This window comes from Diadema antillarum, unplaced genomic scaffold (assembly GCF_040938485.1).
Source record: "Diadema antillarum isolate AM-2024a unplaced genomic scaffold, OU_Dant_1.0 seq00000244_RagTag, whole genome shotgun sequence".
NCBI classification, from domain to species: domain Eukaryota; kingdom Metazoa; phylum Echinodermata; class Echinoidea; order Diadematoida; family Diadematidae; genus Diadema; species Diadema antillarum.
In genome coordinates, this window is record NW_027271288.1 from 1,346,533 (window position 1) to 1,365,320 (window position 18,788).

The following is an 18,788-nucleotide window of genomic DNA, read 5'->3' on the forward strand; positions in this document are numbered from 1 at the left end:
AATGAAGAAAAAAAATTAATTAAAAATCAGAAAAGGCAATTTGCCAGAAACTGAATAGCTGCAGATATTGAGTATGAATTCCTCCACAAACTGCATTTTGGTTGGAAGATGAAAGCTTTTCTCATGGAATTTGAATTAAGGACTATATTTGATTGGGTGCATGTACAAAAAATATGAGATTTTTTGAGTAAAAAGAACTCGTAGTCTGGCTTTGCGAACCCTTGGACAGGGTTTGAGCTGAACAACCCCCTTAGAAATTTGATGGATGAAAAGGTATACAATCATGTACAGCCGTGCACTCCCGTTACAACGAACACGGTTATAGCGAAATTCCGGTTACAACTAAATAAAAATTCAGGCCGCAACATTATCCTCCCTACATGTTCGTTATAACGGAAGTCCACTGTCCTCACTTTTTTCAGGTTAGCATGGTTAGTGAGGATGAAACACCTCATTTCTCCCAGATATTCTACATTTTTTTTTTTTTATTTTAATACACGTCTCGACGGGGAAATATTTACCCGTGTGAGCCCAATAGGCGCCGTGGTTAAGTGTTGTTTAGCAGCATTTCTAGACAACTCGATCGCGGAGGAACCCTACCCTGGACAAGTCGTCCCAAATCCTGAATAGCTCGACCGGGTCGACTTGTCCAGGGTCATGTTTGTGATCGGACAACTCAACCAAATATGGATTGTTACTGATTTTCAGTGAATGAAACCATGCAACATTTTGTGAATGTACGTCATACACTTTGAACATTGGTTGAATGATACGACAAAAATGTTTTATCGAATTTTTAAAGCAATTTCTTTCAATTTTCCTATACTGCAAAGAAATATTCCACGGTATTTCCCCTGCTATGATAATCAAATATACCTAAATTTAAAAAAAAAAATAACTTTGCTGTTCGTATTGTTTGTCAGTGTTGATATTTCATAAGCATCATAAAGGTAAAAGAAACTCTTTTCTTCGTTCTCCACCAGATACATGTACATGACACACACACTCTGTCTCTTACACAGATATGCTTTGGAAAAATACAGTATGGTCAAGATTTACATTCTAAATCAGGTACTGTCTAACTCGTCCACTTTTCGAAGAATTACTAACCATCTTGAATTTCATTCCATGAATCCTGACTTTCTGTGCAGAACAGATTTCTCCACTTGTGATCTAACTGCTATCAAACTTTATTGATCACTTGATTCTAAAAATCATTGATTGTGTTGTCCAAGCAATTTGTTTCAATCATGTACAAGAAAACAGCAATGTGTGGGTAGTTGAAAATGCAGACCTATCAAGTCTCAAGCCGTGAGTCTCACTCCCCGGCAACCTAACTCCCGCTCACCCGCCCAGAAAATCTTTTTCTCACGCTTCCGAGATGGAAAAAGAAAAGAAGAAAACGAAAACGCGGCAGGTAGATTAATAGTAAACATTGTATAAGAAGCCTGCTTTGTATGCTGAAGTAAGATTTTTTCTTTCATTCTTTCTGCTGGCTAGAAGATACCAACATGGCTGTATATCGTACAGTTTTTTTTTTTTATTTCTACATGCATAAAAAATCCAAAGAGGTCTCTACAAATTCTACTATGTCATGCATTCTCGTCATACATTCGAGACCCACCCCTGACTAAAATTCACTAACACACATACACATACACACACACACACACACACACACACACAAACACACACAAACACACAAACACACACACACACTTTTGTTTTTCAATTATATTTTATTGATTTCATTCAAATTATTCATAAATCAACCCATTCTGGGTGTACCATGAACATAAAACAGTACAAATGCCATTCAAAACACAAATCCATTTATCAACTTATACTGCCAATCATCTCTCTTCAACATAACAACTCGATTATAAATCAATCCTACTGACCATTTCTTCACGAGAAAGTATTGACATGTACAAAAAATACATTCTTTGACGATACTGAATCATGTTACTCACACTCAAAAGGGTATACATTGTATACATTAAAAAAGCAACAAAAATACGTTATACAAAGCTAGAATGAAATCATTTCATTGAAAATCAAATCCCCATCCCCACCAACCCCTATTCACTAAAACCTACCCCACACCCACACCCACAATCCCCAAACACATACACCCACAACCACCACACACATACACACCAAACACCAACACACATACACACCAAACACCAACACACATACACACCAAACACCAACACACATACACACCAAACACCAACACACATACACACTAAACACCAACACACATACACACATACACCCCACACACAAACACACCCGAAGCGATACCACCTTCCTTCCTAATGAAAACGACTTCCAAATGTTGATTAATACGTAAAACATACAAGCGTGTAATGAACCGTATGCAGAAAAGCATCGTCCGACCGCACCCAAATAACGCTCCAAGTTCACAGTCAAATTCATCAAATAAAACTCATCAAACTCCTAACTGCTGATAAAATCCTATAACCTTTAAGCCAAACAAAAACTCTACCCCTCCCCGCACGCGGTCAATACCACACTATATTGCCTTCACCACTGATATCTACACTGTACTAAAAAAAGAAAAACAAAACAAAACAATATTTAAGCTCTTGTTTCAGAGACATTTTCCCATTTCAGCAAATGTAATCCCAACTTATTTCTTTTAAAAGCAATTTCTGTTTCTTCATCCCGAAAACTTATTATTCTTTTACAAATTTCCTCAAAATTAGGAATTTTTCCCTCCGATCTAGATCTAAAAATGATATATTTCAAAATAAAAATTATTGTACGTGTATTATAAAATTTTACTTTTGGATCCCTTCCTATAACATCAAAATGAACATCTTTCCACTCTATATTTCGAAGATCTGCCATCTCAAACCTATCTATCACTTTCTGCCACAAATTCTTAACATACACACAATCCCACACACACACACACACACACACACACAACACTCAACATGATGTCTCCAGGACCATCTTCCGTAACGAATAGCTGAGAATGATATGCAGGCAAAATTGTATTATAACTGTGCGCCAAACTGCACAATTTCTAATCGCAAAATTTAAAATGGGGGGGGGGGGGACTTCTGCTCCACTCCAACTTACAAATTCCGCACGAGCTCATCATAAAACATTCCATTCACTTCTACAGAAGTCCAAACTCTGTTCTAGATTTTTTGAGCCCGTCAATTAAATAGATACATTGTATTATTGATAATATTGTAAACAAGATCTTCGTGCGCATACACAGCACCCGATCATTGATGAAAGAATAAAAGTTAATGCACTTTTTCCAACAAGACCATGCAAAGAAAGAATGCATATACAGTTTATATAGTGTACCGCTATCCAAACCAAAGAAAATTAGCATTTATTGTAATTGTGAGTGAAAATGAAAATGCTGAAATGCGCTTAAGAGACGTCTGGAACAATAAATGCATGTATACCTAGATGTGCAAATATAGAAGGAAAACAAAGAAAAGACATTGGCACGACGAGTGTTCAAAGCATAAACAATGGATGAAAAAAAAACACAATTATGATTACTGATTATGAGATAAGACCACAGCACGATCTTGGGAATTTGTAAAATACATTTCGTTCTTCTGAATATATCACTATTAAGAGGGAGCTCAATGAATGAAGTTAAAACAACAGATCATGAGCAAAGTTCAAGGAACAACAGATGAGCAAAGTTCTGGCACTAGCCGGCACTGTGCAACATTCTTAGATAAGCTATATTGATCTATCATGTCACTCAGTTTGTTTCGACACATAAAATGGTATCGACTTCAGAGTACATCTTTTATCATCAGAAGCTCCATCCATATGGTAATGTAAAGATAGCTGAGAACAACATGCCCTTGCAAGCAAGGGTTGAATCATTCAAAGGAATTACTTTTTAAAGACATATTCATGATATGTTTCTCTACTTCTCGTAATAAGGCAGTTTGAATCAAGAAACCACATGCTTACCAAGCCTACTGCAAGCTGATATAAAATCATTAAGGGTAAGATATTGTCGTAACATGTTCCATGACCATTTGTGTTTTTTTACATTCCTTTGTTTTTAAACGCACGACTTGAATACAGCAAGTATCATGGATATCATAACATTACATGATGCACAAGTAATACACATGCACAAAAGAGAGCTATGAAAAGAGGGAGCATCAACCTGTTTTCATTCTATCTATATGTGGCAAACCTTTATAAACATTACATACAATAATATTGTATCTTTATATCTATTATACAATATATTCATAAGTTCTCATCTTTATATTATGAAGACTTGCAAAACCAAAGTCTACAAGAACGAAAGAATATTTTTCAATTGGTGTTACTATAGATTAAATGTACTTAATGAGAACATTAATGAGAGAAAGATCATAAATGACAAGATATTTCATGAATAGCAAAAACCTCTGTTCTTGTGTATCCATGGTCCTACATCACTTTTCTTTTTAAATTTTCTTTTTTTCTTCTGTTGGTGAAATATGTAGAGACATTACAATAACATACATAAAACATCATGGTCACAGTTATCATAATCATTGTATGTGGTGATTTCTGCACCCTCCAAAATATCCAACACATATTCACGGGCATGGATAAGAATTGTACCATGATGGCATCTTCATGTTCATGGTTATCAGATCAAATAAAACCACTACTTTGTTGTACAATGTATGTAGATTATCTGACATATTCATAGACACAAAGAACAAGAAATTGAAATGAAACTCAGTCTAAAAATACGCGAACAGAAATGTTTTTCTTCACTGACAAGTCCTCAAATATGGATAAGATTGTTCTATGATCTCAAGTTCATCTTCATTGAATGGTAATAAAAAACAAACAAACGAATACAATGCTTTATACAAAAATACTGTCTCGCAGATTCACAGGCACAGGAAAAAGAAACGGAAGTTAAACTCAACGTATAGAATAATATACAAACAGGGATTTTTTTTCTTCACTGACAAGTCCTAAATATACCTTTCTTTTTTCAATGTACATGTGTCCTGAAAGTGGTTATTCCTGACTGATGATAGTTCCAATCACATAAACTTTACAAGTGTATACTTATAAAAACTAGAAATATCACTTAAGGTGATTAATACCCCCGCCCCGTGACGACAGTCTTACCCAAGGAATGATCTTTCCTTGATCTTCTGCCATTTAAATGCCGTTACCATGGCAACGCAGCTTCCGACACGTCCGAAAAATATGTCTTGCACATCTTCCCACCAAGACTATTGTGTGTGCCACATTTCATAAGCTTTTGTCAAAAACTGAGGAAGTAGTTCAATCCACAAGATCTTTCCTTGATCTTCCACCATTAATATGCCGTTACCATGGCAACGCAGCTTCCGACATGTCCAAAAAATGTGTCTTGCACATCTTCCCACCAAGACCAATGTGTGTGCCACATTTCATGAGCTTCAGTCGAATACAGAGGAAGTAGTTCAATCCGCAAGATCTTTCCTTGATCTTCTGCCATTTATATGCCGTTACCATGGCAACGCAGCTTCCGGCACGTCCGAAAAATATGTCTTCCAATCTTCCCACCAAGATCAAGGTGTGTGCCACATTTCATAAGCTTTGGTCAAAAAACTGAGGAAGTAGTTAAATCCGCAAGATCTTTCCTTGATCTTCTGCCATTAATATGCCGTTACCATGGCAACGTACTTTCGGGTACTGTCGAAAAATGCGTCTTGCACATCTACAACCAAAGGCGCACATCTGTACCAAGTTTCATGGAAATTGGGCAAAAACTGAGGAAGTAGTTTGCAACACAAAATTTTCCATCATTTTGGCTCATAATATGTGAGCTGTTACCATGGCAACATACTATTTGTCACTGTCAAGAAATGTGTCATGCTGACCTATATCCTAAGACAAACATTCAATATGGATTCCATGAGAATTGGAAGAACACTGATGAAGCAGTTTTGCCATGAAGCATTTTGCCCTATATTTTACCAATAACATGCCGTTACCATTGCAACGCACTTTTTGCCACTGCGGAAATATGTCTTGCACATTAACATATTCAGATGAACATCTGTACCTAATTTCATAAAAATTGATCAAAAACTGTGGGAGGAGTTCGCGACGCAAGATTTGTACCCATTTTTGCCCATAATATGCCGTTACCATGGCAACGTACTTTTGGGTACTGTCAAAAAATACGTCTTGCACATCTACAACCCAAGGCACACATCTGTGCCAAGTTTTATGGGAATCGGTTGAAAACTGAGGAAGTAGTTCGCGACGCAAGATTTGCAACGGACCGACCGCCCGACCGCCCGACCGACCGCCCGACCGTCCGCTGATTCCTATATACCCCCTTCAAACTTCGTTTGGCGGGGGTATAAAAAAATAGTGCACGAATACAGTACACATTTGTGGTAATGGAAGAACACCAGAAGGTATCCACTAAATGCACGAATCAAATCAATGAATATTCACTATAATCCATAAACTAACTAATACTCCAGTTGTATTGTACATAAAGCTCAATAGTCCCTCAAGAACCTCGCTGGAATCTTGAGCCAGCCTCATCTGACATACCTTTCAGACTAATGTTGTAAGTATTTACAAAATATTGGATTTTTCTTCATCTATATACGGTATTCAACAAGTAAAGCAGCATGAAGCGTTAGTGAACATTATGCTAACGACCTACTGCAGGATGACATAGATATGAATTTGTCTGTACAGTCATAACATGTATAGCATGAGCATGCACTAGTTTGTTTTTTTCTTACACACTGATAAAAACTAATTTCACTTTCTACACTTCTTGGTACCCATGTAGGCAAATTGCTTCATCACATGTACAATGTTATGTTCACCATAAGAAAATTACATTTGCAAAATACTTCACAAGATAAAAGAGCAAATTAATTAGATTTGTGACATTTTATAATGTACTTTCTGCAAACTAGTTAGAGGAACATTGAAATTTCCAAAATCATGAAAAGTACATTCTTTACTGATATACATGGATAGTTCTACATTACATACCTAATTCCATTCATTTCTTCTTCTTTCTTTTTTTTTTTGCTAAAAAAAGCATGATCACATGTAGCATGAACATTACTTGCATTTACTTTACAACATGATGCCTGATGATATTTTGCATCGTTTCTCCCATACAGATGACATTATTCCACGATTCTGACTTTAACTTCAAAGAACGAAAAAGAACTGCCCGAAAAAAAAACACAAACATCTACATACCAAAATTTTGATGTGACAAGTAATACTTTTATACACGACGAAATATGACATAAAACACAGTATTCAATCTCTAAAAAAAATCACATTTACGCAATGAATTGGCATCAATGAAGAATCATCCAAATAACTTCACATTGTGTTCTGAGAGTGGTATGCCTACACATTGTAGCTTGGTTGAAGCTGGCTCCAATCACGTACCACAGTGAATGAGTATATCATCAGCAGGTGTATAGGAACAACACATCTTATTATAGGAAAAACACAAGGTATCCATGTCAAAAAACATAGATGATGAAAAAAACACCAAGATAACACTGACAACCATATCCATAAAATACCCTATGTATATAATACATATCGAACAAATTGTTATATCAAAGGAGATCTACGCATTCCTAAGGACACCTTATCAAGTTTGCAATCACTCTGGGAAAGTTTTCATTTAAGAACAGGTGACTAGAACTGAGTCACGATACCACAGCAGGAACTTCCCGCTTATTGATGTACACTACATGTATTGTGTTTTTCTTTTGACGTAAGGATTCTCAGCGCTTGCTAATCAAGCTTTAATCATCGTCAATGAAACTACAATAAATGATTTGGCAACAGTTACATATGTGATTAAAACTTATGCCAGCTCATTTTCTTCATACCAAGTCACATGGGCCTAAAATGCCTGCAATCATGAAATAGCTGAAATGCAAACCCATTTTGGATGCACAATACCAGACCGTATGAATTTCTGCAAATATGCAGTCATGAGCCACCAGTGTTAGTGATCTGATGCCTTCAAACCTCCCAAACTCCCTAATCGCTTTATGTCAAATTCATTTTCTGGGTAAGTCAAAGTTCATAATTCAATGTACAACAGACAGCAAAGCGCACCTCAACTCTTCCCTTCATTCCTTGCACCAACATTCATGAAACTGTCTAAAGAAATGACTTCCACACCACCAGTGATATTGCTGTCTGTTGCTTCCTACGGTAGCCTGCCAGACTGACATTTTCCATGTCCCCCCCCCCCCTTTGGTGTATACATTGTTTGGATGAACAGTGATTAAAAGAAACCTAAATGTTTTGTGCAAGTACATCCTCCGGGAAACAGACGAGGTCTGCAAATCATTCTAGAAGAAGAAATCATATCATTGCATCTGACTGTTATGACAGACATGTCATACAGCTCAGTAAAATTCAACCATTAAACTACATCACTCTCTAGAATGGAAAGCAATTGACTCAATTCATTCTATCACCTTAGGTTAATGCTTCTCAAAGTGTCATCTCCACCTATATCGGGAAAGACATGAGCTCTAGCTATCCAAGGATTAATACTGCTATAAACATGATTCAGCTAATGAAATATCATTTTCAACATAGTCATCAAAATACTGGAGCATGGAAGAGACAACTTCATTTGTCCTATCGTAATATATATATTTTCACAGTAAGAAGCTTTTAATTCAGACATGATTATTAACATGAAAATTTTCACGTTCAAGATTCATTCTGTTTAATTCCGACACAGACATATTGGATCGTAGTTATGAACACCGAGACCTAGTTTCACAAAAATCTGAATAAAACAAGGTCTCATGGAAATGAGCACAGTACAAATAACAAGGAATAGGGAGGAGAAGTCCTAGTTCAACTATATTATATCACGTATATATTGCAAACTGTTGTTTATGTTATAAGCTACTTTAAACCACCTGTTTATAGATTGATATGATCACAATGATATACCCTATTGATAACAATCTCAACCTCATGTCCGTTAACATTATGTTTGCTTCCCTTCACACCAGAGCATTTACTGTATTATGTTATTGGGCCTGTCTACAAAGAAAAAGACATGAAAACTGCACCCAGTGCTTTTTCTGTCTCTGTTGGCTGGTGAATATAAACAGCTCAACAGCTTTCTCTGCTGCAGAAGTTACAATGATTGTGAGTGAAACAGAAAAATCTCGATGCTGCCAGTGCCACTGTGGAGCACTCAAAGACGTGGAATCCAGAGTAAGTGTAGACTACTGTAACAGGAAAGAGCAAGCCTTCCACTTGAGAGCCATATAAAACCAGGATATGAACCGTTGATATTCAGGTTTTGGATTTCTTCAAATTGAATCCACTCCTTTAGATCCAGGCCTTCTATAATGTAAATAGAGAGTCTGAGACGGCTGGAAGTCACATTTGCCACATAGACCCTGTCCTTGTCATCAACAGCAACACACAAATATTCACCAGAAACCCCTTTGATGGAGTTTCCTGCATTTCCCTCCTTGTCATACACAGTCACCACAGTTGGGTCTGTGTCCTGACAGGTGCTGGTAACAAGGAGTTGTGACTTTGTCTCTATTGCCTGCAATGGTTGATTTTCTTTGGTATTTACAGTGAGCTTTAGTTTGCCTTCTGTTGGGTCAAAGATGTACACCTTATTAGAGCCATTTGCAACAATAATCTCTCCAGAAACACTGATACTTACTGTTGGGTAATATTCACCCCCAATAAGATCCAAGTTCGCGGCGGAAGTGCCATCAGGCAGATACCTGTACATGGTTGAAGTACTCTGTGATGTACTTGTCACTAATGTACCATTGTGCTGGAAGGCCACACTGCATCGGGGGCTATAAGGCGGACAATTTGGTAATTGCTTTCTAGTACTGGTATCCGATAGATCAATCACATCAATATGTCCTGCATTACTGTATCCAACAGCTATTGACTTTGACTTTGCTGTCAAACAATTCACACTGTAGGGCAAGGATATAGTCACATCCACTTTGATTTTAATCTTAATTTTACCAATATCAACGGGGCTATCAAATGGTGAGAATGCCATGACATCAGAACAAGCAGATTCTTCAACATGCTTAGCATTCGAAGGGTCAGCATTAATTTTTAGCAGGTCCTCCAGTTCTTTGCAGAGCAATGAATGAGCAGCAAGACTTTCTGCTTCAAGTTGCTTGAACTTGTCCCTGTCGGTTGTTATGAGGGTGGCAAGAGTTGCCATGTTCTTTATCTTTTGTCGGTCACAAGCCTTCAGATGGTCAAGCTCTTCGTCCAAACTGGCATGCATTTCATCCAGTATTCTAATAAGTTTCCTTTCCCTTTCTTGCAGAAGTTGAATCCTCTTGCTGCACTCTGCTCTTACCTCAGATCGCAACTTTTGAAATGAATCATGCATATTTTTTTCGGCGCATTTCAAGCTCTTGAATGTTCTTTTCATATTCAAACTTTCTTGTCTTACACTGGGTAGAAAGATCATTTACCTTCTCCTGAAGTTCAGTTTCAAAATCTTGCAGATTTTTAATCTTGTGATCGCGGTGAGCAACGATGACACATTTTAAGCAAACATGAACAGAGCACTGCTCACAGAAGAGATCCTTCTTCTCCTGTCTGTGAACCAAACATTTCTCAGACTGCTGCTGGATACTGGCTTTCCCTTGACAGACATCTTGCATGGAGACAACGTGATGATTCACAAAGAGCGATGACAGATGCTCATGGCAGTGGTGACATTTCTCACACATGTGATTGTCACAATCATAGCAGAACGAAACTGCCACCTCCTTTGATTTACAAGCTGTACACTGCGGCTGATCTTCAAAAATGGTGTTGAGTCCATCCAAGGAATCTCTAAAGGTATCAGCAAGACCCTTGATGGCATTATTTGCTGGCAAACTTTCCACTCTGCCATCCTGCAGGATGGTGGATTCCCTGCAAAGAGGACATACCATGTAGGTTTGCTGCGAGTGGCACTTGTCATACTGCTGCAGGCAATGACGGCAAAATGTGTGCTTGCAATCAAGCTGGGTGGGATCATCAAAGATGTCGAGACATAAAGGACAGAGCAAATTCTGTGATGAATCTCGCTCAGGTCTACTCTCCGCCATCACTGATGAAAGGATTATCTGCAAGAAGACAACATGGGTATAATGAGAAGGAAGGATGTACAGCTGATGCATGGTTAAATGCTACACAAACATCCTTGAACAATCCGAAAGTTTAGAGTGTGGACAGTTGGGTGCTGTTCGTTATTCCGGAGGTTCGTTATTCTGAACCTTAATGCGTTTTCGGATTAATGAACCTTCGGAATAACAAACCTTATCACATTTTCGAATTAAGTAATGAACCTTCGGAATAACGAATCTTCGGAATAACGAACCTTCGGAATAACGAGACTTCGGACTAAAGGACATTCGGAATAAAGAACCTTTCAGAATAACGAACTGTAACCAGACAGTTTTGTGTGCACACATGCATCACTGGTGAATTACAGAATTACTGAGAAACACACATGTTGCTATGGCGACTGGTAGGCACTATGCCTTCGTCATATCGTATTGTTCTCCCAGTTTTTCTTTACTACATCGATCTTGACATTGTTAGACGACAGTTTCATACGATTGGCAACAAAAAAAAAAAATAAAATGACATGTTTGAAAGTTTTGCACAACCACAAATGTATTGAGTCTTTAGATTCCTTGAACCAGGTTTCATATGGCTAATTATGTTTCGGTGATGAAGTATACGGGAATTTTCACTTGACCTTTGACCCTTGCCCTTTGACCCCATGGTCCGCAACTTTCTTAAATAATCACTAACTGCATGGTAATATCCAAATTACATGATATGCCTACTTTGACGTACTTTCAAAATACAGGAAAAGAAGTGACATTTAACATTTTCACTTGACCGTTGACCCCATGGCCAAAATCTTCCAGTACAGAGTCGCTGGTGTAGTTATGCATGCCGTACACACCTACATAGTTTAATAGCATGGAGGAACCTTCAACCCAGCTAACATTTTGACGTTTTCTGAACGTTCTTGAAACGTTCCAAGTTCGTAATTTCAGCACGTTTTGTCGAAACGTTTTCAGAACGTCTTTTTGTGGAAGGTTTTCGACGTATTTAAAACGTTTCAAATGGACGTTATAAAAAAGTTTTTTTTTAACGTTTAAACAACCAATCAAAAACCTTTCGGAATTTTGAAGGACATACAGAAAACCTTTTGGAAGTTATAGACGTTAGTAAAACCTTTTAAGAATATTCAAAACATTCTGTGGACGTTGTGCGGACGTCCAGAAAACCTTTGAAAACCGTTTAGAACGTACAAAAAACGTTTTAAGAACGTCTAAAGAGTCTTATGACCCGTTCCAGAACGTTTGGAGAACCTTTCATATCCATCTAGAACATCCAGAAAACCTTTTAAGAACTTCTAGTGTTTATTTTTTATTGGGTATTTTAAAAAAATCATATAGTTATGAGATTACACAGGCACAACTGGGATTAATGTACCCTAATCCTAATCCTATATAATCCTATCCTAACCTGTTCCTAATGTCTTACCACCTATACCTACTACATCCTATTCCCAATTGATAGATCTGTATCACATTCTTTTATATGTATACCAGCAAAATGTTGAGATGCATGAAGATATGGTTACTAGATTTAAATCACACATTAATTAGGCCTATTAACATACGAAAATAACCTTTGTAACACAATTTGAAATTGTGATTAACTGCGAACAATAACTTAGGTAAGTTTATTTTTAACACTGAAAGTTTGCACCCAATCTTTTGATTTCAATGTTTTTTATCTATTTCCACTAGTTTTCAAATCTTAAATTTTCTTATTTGAATATTCATAAATATGCATGAATATTCATGATAAGGAAACCAATGACGAACACGTATAGCGGACCAAATAAAAACGTTTTTTAAACGTTCATTAAAGACGAAGTCGACATAGCAGACCTAATAAAAACGTTTTGTAACGTCCATTGACGTTTTTTAAACTTTTCCCCGAAACCTGTGCTTTGCAGTAAATGTTAAGTCCAACTTTGACGTTGTATGTACGTTTTAAAAACGTCCATTTTATACGAAGACGTACGGAACCTCAAAAAAAAAAAATGTTTAGGAAACGTTCTGAAAACGTTGAAATGTGTTTGCTGGGAAGGTATGGGGAAAAAGGAGCCATAATTTCAGCATCAAATATTACAATTATGGTCTTTTAATCTGCATCCTTTGACCATGACCACAATATGACCCGAATTCTACTGAGGAACAATGCAATATACTACGTTTCATGAAGATACCTTGAGCCATTTCCGCGATATGGACAAAAAGTGAAATTTTACCATTTTTACTTGAACTTTGACCCTTGACCTCATGGCTCAAATTTTCGCTACAGAATCTCTACCTGGTAATCTTTGTATGCACTAGGTCTTATGGAAATACTTCAAGGTATTGCAGAGATGTAGGGAAATAGGGAAATGTTAAGAATTTGACCTAGACCTATCACCTTGTGCATCCATGTGCACCCAAATGTTGGTAGACACATGCATCGTCTACTCATACATATACACAATGGGCAAGTCCAAGATATCGCGCACCTTACGTATGCAATGGGACATTCAGAGATTTCAAACCTTTGAAAAGTAATGAGGGAGCACTTGGATTTAACTGTTTATAATCAGTAGGACTATGTATCTCTGAGAAAAATATTGTGTTTAAGTTTGATGTCATTTGACCTTGGGTTTAGTATTTTATTAAGAGAAATAAGGCAACTTACGTGTGGGACCAGAGAAAAACTGGATATTTCAAAATAAAGTTTGAATCAAAAATTCTCTTAAAGTAAACTGATCAAGTTCTATTTAGAAGTGAAGAAAGGCACATATATACTTCAAAAGAATAAAGCATATTTTCATGAAGTTGATTTAATTAATGAAAGTACACCTTACGTATGTGACATGGCTCAACTTACAAATGGGACATTTGTCTTTAGTGCACAAGTGCATTCATGGAAATGACTTTAAATTTCTCCATAGTGCCATATTCAGTTCCATAAATCATAAACTATATACAACATGTAACAAATGAAACAGACTTGTATGTGGGTACTTTCCTGGTTCAGGCACCTAACAAAAGCTAGAATTAAGACAAATAAAAGTAGTCACCAATTAAAAGTCTTAGTTTGGATATACCTTCATGCATTAACACTGTCCTCGTGGTGTCTACACATACAGATTCTGTATTTTGACATTCTATTTCTAGCCCATTTGCAATACTATGTGGTCAATATTTTTCATCAACTGGAAAAAACAAACAAACTATTGTGCGAATTGTAGCTTGCGACCTTGATATATAGCCTACAATGTACAATGACTATAATTTGTAGTCTTGATGGTTTCAACTTTAAAACCTAATGTCATGTATTTCCAAATATAGTTTGAAGTGGGTAGATTCAGTAGCTCTAGGCTTACCTTGCAAATTGTCTAAGTTTTGACAGAGCTTTATAATTGTTTGAAATGCAGCACAAAGCACAGCAACAACAACTGTACTTCATTTTGCTCTGTAACCATCATGTTTTGCCATGTAAATTGTAGCTTCTGCAAAATCCATCAAATTTTCCTGAAACTTTTAGATTCTAAAAGTCATGGTAGACCAGAGAGATAAAAGAATGTAGATGTACCTATATGCTGGCATTTAAAAAAAAAAAGGATTGCTTGGCTTCAAGTCTATGAAACTAAAGACGACAAAATTTGCTTTACCTTGTACATAAGTATAGAGTACAGCATGCTTGTGTCGATACTGATACAGGAAAGATTATAATTTGTACATTCAAATCTTAAGAGAAAATGTAATTCTAGATTTGAACATTATTTTAAGTAACTCACTGATCTGAAACTCACAATTTTCATAAATTCTAATAACCTCAGTTCATCATACAGTACCAGATTGAAATGCACGTTGATAATGTGTAGATGTGGGGTGTGTCTCAGAGCATCTGTCTCTTCAAACACAAAATAGAAAAGAAAAATGAATTCCCAATTTGTTTGTGTAGTGTTTTTAGCACTCCAAACACAGAACCAGTATTGATATCATGGTTCGTGGCAAAAGTGAACTATAGTTTTCATTTTATAGGATTTTCAGAAATCATGTTCATGACCTTGAAAAGTCATGACATATTCTGGGGGTGTGCAGTTGAAATATCACATTACACATCATATGAAAATAAACTATTCTAGTAGGGTTTTTCCTTTGCTTTCAACTCTAGTCTTAATGACAAAGATACCTCCTGTCACCTCAAGTGAATTTTCAGTAAGACCTCTAATGTTGTCAAATGTTGCTGAGCGCCACAAGCACAATTGTTTTGATTTCCCTTTTGAGGCTATATACTAGTAGTACATGCTGAACAGTGTATCGCACCTAAAATGACACTCAGAGAATCTCATTCCCTTAGACAAAATCATTTTGTACAGAGGTAAAGTTGAAAATGGTAACTGAATTAAGAAAATGTCCAATATCATGATGTTAAAAGAAGGAATGTTAATTGAAGACCAGCTGCACAGCCTGTCATGAAAACAGATTCTATATTTCTCCTTTCTTAATCATGGTATGACTCAATAATGTTGTTCTTACACTCTCCCTGAGGTCAACTGAATAGGAGAGGCAGATATATAGACATATCCTTTAGAGTAGGGGCAAAGATAACCATTAACCAAACAAATGTAAGTACATATAAGGCATCCATGTGAAAAGAAGGTTTTCCCATTCACCTTGCATGTAATGTCCCATACGTAAGCAAAATTTAATAGTTATAAGATGAACAACTAATTAAATTTCTCAACATGTAGTTTCGCTAATCTGGAGTTAAAATGAATAAATTAGAACTTCCTAAAGTATGACTGATCAATGTTAGAAATCTCCAGAAACAAACTTAAAAAAAAAAACCATACTCAAATTCTTACGTATGGGACACTTCGCTCTGGGAAAATGCATAATTTGCATAATTAATCTGCTGACCTTGTTTTACCAATTGGAAATTATACTAGCTCATACAGGGGTCATGTCCATAGAGGAACTAGGTCAAGGACATATTCAGCTGATTTTAGATGAATATTTTTCATTTGTCCCATCTATACGTAAGGTTTGTTTTTGATTTATGCAAATTATGGCAGTATTTCCTGCATGAATTTGCATAATTCAATATTTTTTGGGGGGCTGGAAATATACAATTACACTCTTTAGCTAAAACATGATATCAATATTTTTTTTTAAATTAAATCAAGATGAATTTTGAGCATCTTAGGGGAAAAATTATCTTGGACTTGCCCACATGCTAACTTCCATTTTAATACCTTAAACGGTTGTTAGTTACACTGTCCAGTGTCGAGAAGGTATCGAGTGATACCTCCTCTGCTATATAGCTATTAAGATATAAAACTCCCTTATTCATTCTCTTTGCTGAATTTGAATTTGAAGTAGCTGGATGGATACAGTGTATATTTAGCACAAACTATTCACCACATTCTGTAGACAGTGTAACTATAATAAGCAATTTCAATTTCAAACGCTCTTCAGTTAATGACCATACATTGTTGTCAAAGTTAAAATTCCTACTTTTGTCTAAAAACTAATTTATAGGATTACCACTGCACAAGCCTCAGTAGTCCAGATAGAAAATTTTCAGTCTCGGAAAAGTTGTTCTATAAGTAGGCCTATAGGCCTCCTACACGTTTGTTTATTTTTTGTTAGTTTGTTTTTGTTTTTGTTTTTTGGTTGAATCGTATTCTAGAAGGGTATTGAAGTAGATTTAACTTGGTTGCCACCTTGGTAACCCTGGAATTTGTTGTTGTTGTTGTTAGCCTCATTAGCATAGTTACGTCATTATCATAATAAACTATGTAATATCCATATTGCTAATTTTAATACAGGAAGCCTGAAAACTTAGAGAAACCACTTTTTAAGGGTTTCCTATAACGAGGAATTCATTCATGATACCAAGTTTCAATTTCAAATGATGCAAGTGTCTTAAATATTTAACTGGCATAACAAATAAATTTGCATGTACGATAATGAAGTATGATAGACGTTTATGACGATATACCATAATGTATACCATAATAATTAATTATATGACCTGAAATATATATAGCTTAGCACAAGTTTTTGTTGTTGTTGATTCATATTTTAGAAGGGTATTGAAGAAATTGAGCTTGGTCGAGTTAACTAGTCTCATTAGCATATTCAGCTAATTAGTGCAATTTGTAATATGTTGTTCATTATTTCACTGCAGAAATTCCGAAAACACAGGGATATGTCTCTCTCTCTCTCCTTAAAATTTTAGGATTACCACGTTCTGCACAAGTATACATAGGGCCTACTACAGCCCGTGTCTGTGCATGAGGATTGTACGGCTGCCAAGTGACAACATGATCGAGTCTGGCCCCATGAACGCCAACAAGTAACGTGAAAAATAAACATCCAAAGCAGAAACAGTCCAAGCTGAAGCTTTCGCTCCACCGCTGCATCACCTGATCTGATCATGACGTGTCGAAACAACCTTATCAGCATGCCACCTCTCACCTCCTTGCCAACCTCCAAGTTCAAAGACAATAAGATCAGAATACAGGCACTAAAAGGCATTTCATGATTCTATAGCGGATAGCTATTCTGATACATGTATATCTATACATCTATACACGAAATAATGTTCATGAGTACAAAATGAAGTTCTATTCATTCCTTGCGAGCATTCTAACGGGAGTAAGAGCTAGCTTTGCTCCCGAAGTTGGTTTCTTTATTTCCAAGGTAAGGCTGAGAAGGGCTTAACAATTAAGTCACAGAACCCGCCTTCAACTCTCATATCCTTACCTGCTTTTGTTGTGTCTTGAAAGGATAGCACTGTCCACCACTAACAATTTGGACATCGGGGGCATATCAGAAATTGGCTTTCTGCTTCTCCTGCTGCTGGTACTCATACGAGTGAAGTATATAAATTATGTCTGCAAGCCTGATACGCGCACTCACCACACGGATATATATCCGTACGACGTACGGAGGGATGAGGATAACATGTCCGTTAGCGCGAGTTCGTCGTGGGGAATCCCAAAGACGTTCGGGGTGGGCAAAATTGTTGTTGTTGTTGATGTTGTTGTTATTGTGTTTGAGGCGCGTCATTCACATATGAATATTTGCGCCTTCATCTGCAATATCAATGTTTTACATGTTATGTAATTAATTTCTCAGGAAATGGACTAAATACTTCACAATTATTTTTAGGCGCGGTATCTGTCTGCTGTCATACGGTTAGGTTTAAGTCCTGGTGCATGCTGGTGACAAACTCTGGTCAGTCCGGCTCGTGGTTTATTGCTGATTGGTCTAATATCAGACGGTTTACTTTCAAGTTTGTCTATATAGCTCCACTACACAGCTAAACTCACTTGGTCTACTATCAATTTCCTCTACTGCTCGTTTGGTCTAATCCTCACTTGACCTATAATGCCCAGTTTGGCTATAGGCCTATATCGTTTTGTCTAATGACCAGATGGTCTATAAAACAATTGCCATTTTTTTCTCCTAGTGGATTTTTTCCCCCCAATTTTGTCTAATTAATTGTGGGGGGTGGCGAAATGGGCATAGCCCGCATGGAAGTAGACCAATTTGTAATGATAAAGCTAAGTGGTCATTGGACTATGGCCAACATACAAATTGCTTGTATAGACAGAATGGGATTAG

At 36.8% G+C, this 18,788-nt stretch overlaps 1 protein-coding gene across 1 annotated transcript; it reads right to left on the reverse strand.

The window, feature by feature from the left end:
• Positions 1-9,256: 9,256 nt before the first annotated feature.
• On the reverse strand, positions 9,257-18,023 carry LOC139729514 (uncharacterized). Its single transcript, XM_071640439.1, has 3 exons — positions 17,925-18,023; positions 10,495-11,171; positions 9,257-10,406 (listed from the first exon to the last, which is right to left on the reverse strand). Exons 2-3 carry the CDS (start codon positions 11,151-11,153, stop codon positions 9,257-9,259), a joined length of 1,809 nt encoding a protein of 602 aa, XP_071496540.1. The 5' UTR covers positions 11,154-11,171; positions 17,925-18,023.
• Positions 18,024-18,788: the final 765 nt, after the last annotated feature.

Excerpts from the sequence above, each read along its gene's own strand:
- LOC139729514 (XM_071640439.1), bottom strand. The coding sequence starts at position 11,153 with ATGGCGGAGAGTAGACCTGAGCGAGATTCATCACAGAATTTGCTCTGT. Across the intron at positions 10,407-10,494 it reads ACCCAGTGTAAGACAAGAAA|AGCAGAGTGCAGCAAGAGGA; the intron begins GTTTGAATATGA and ends ATCTGAGGTAAG.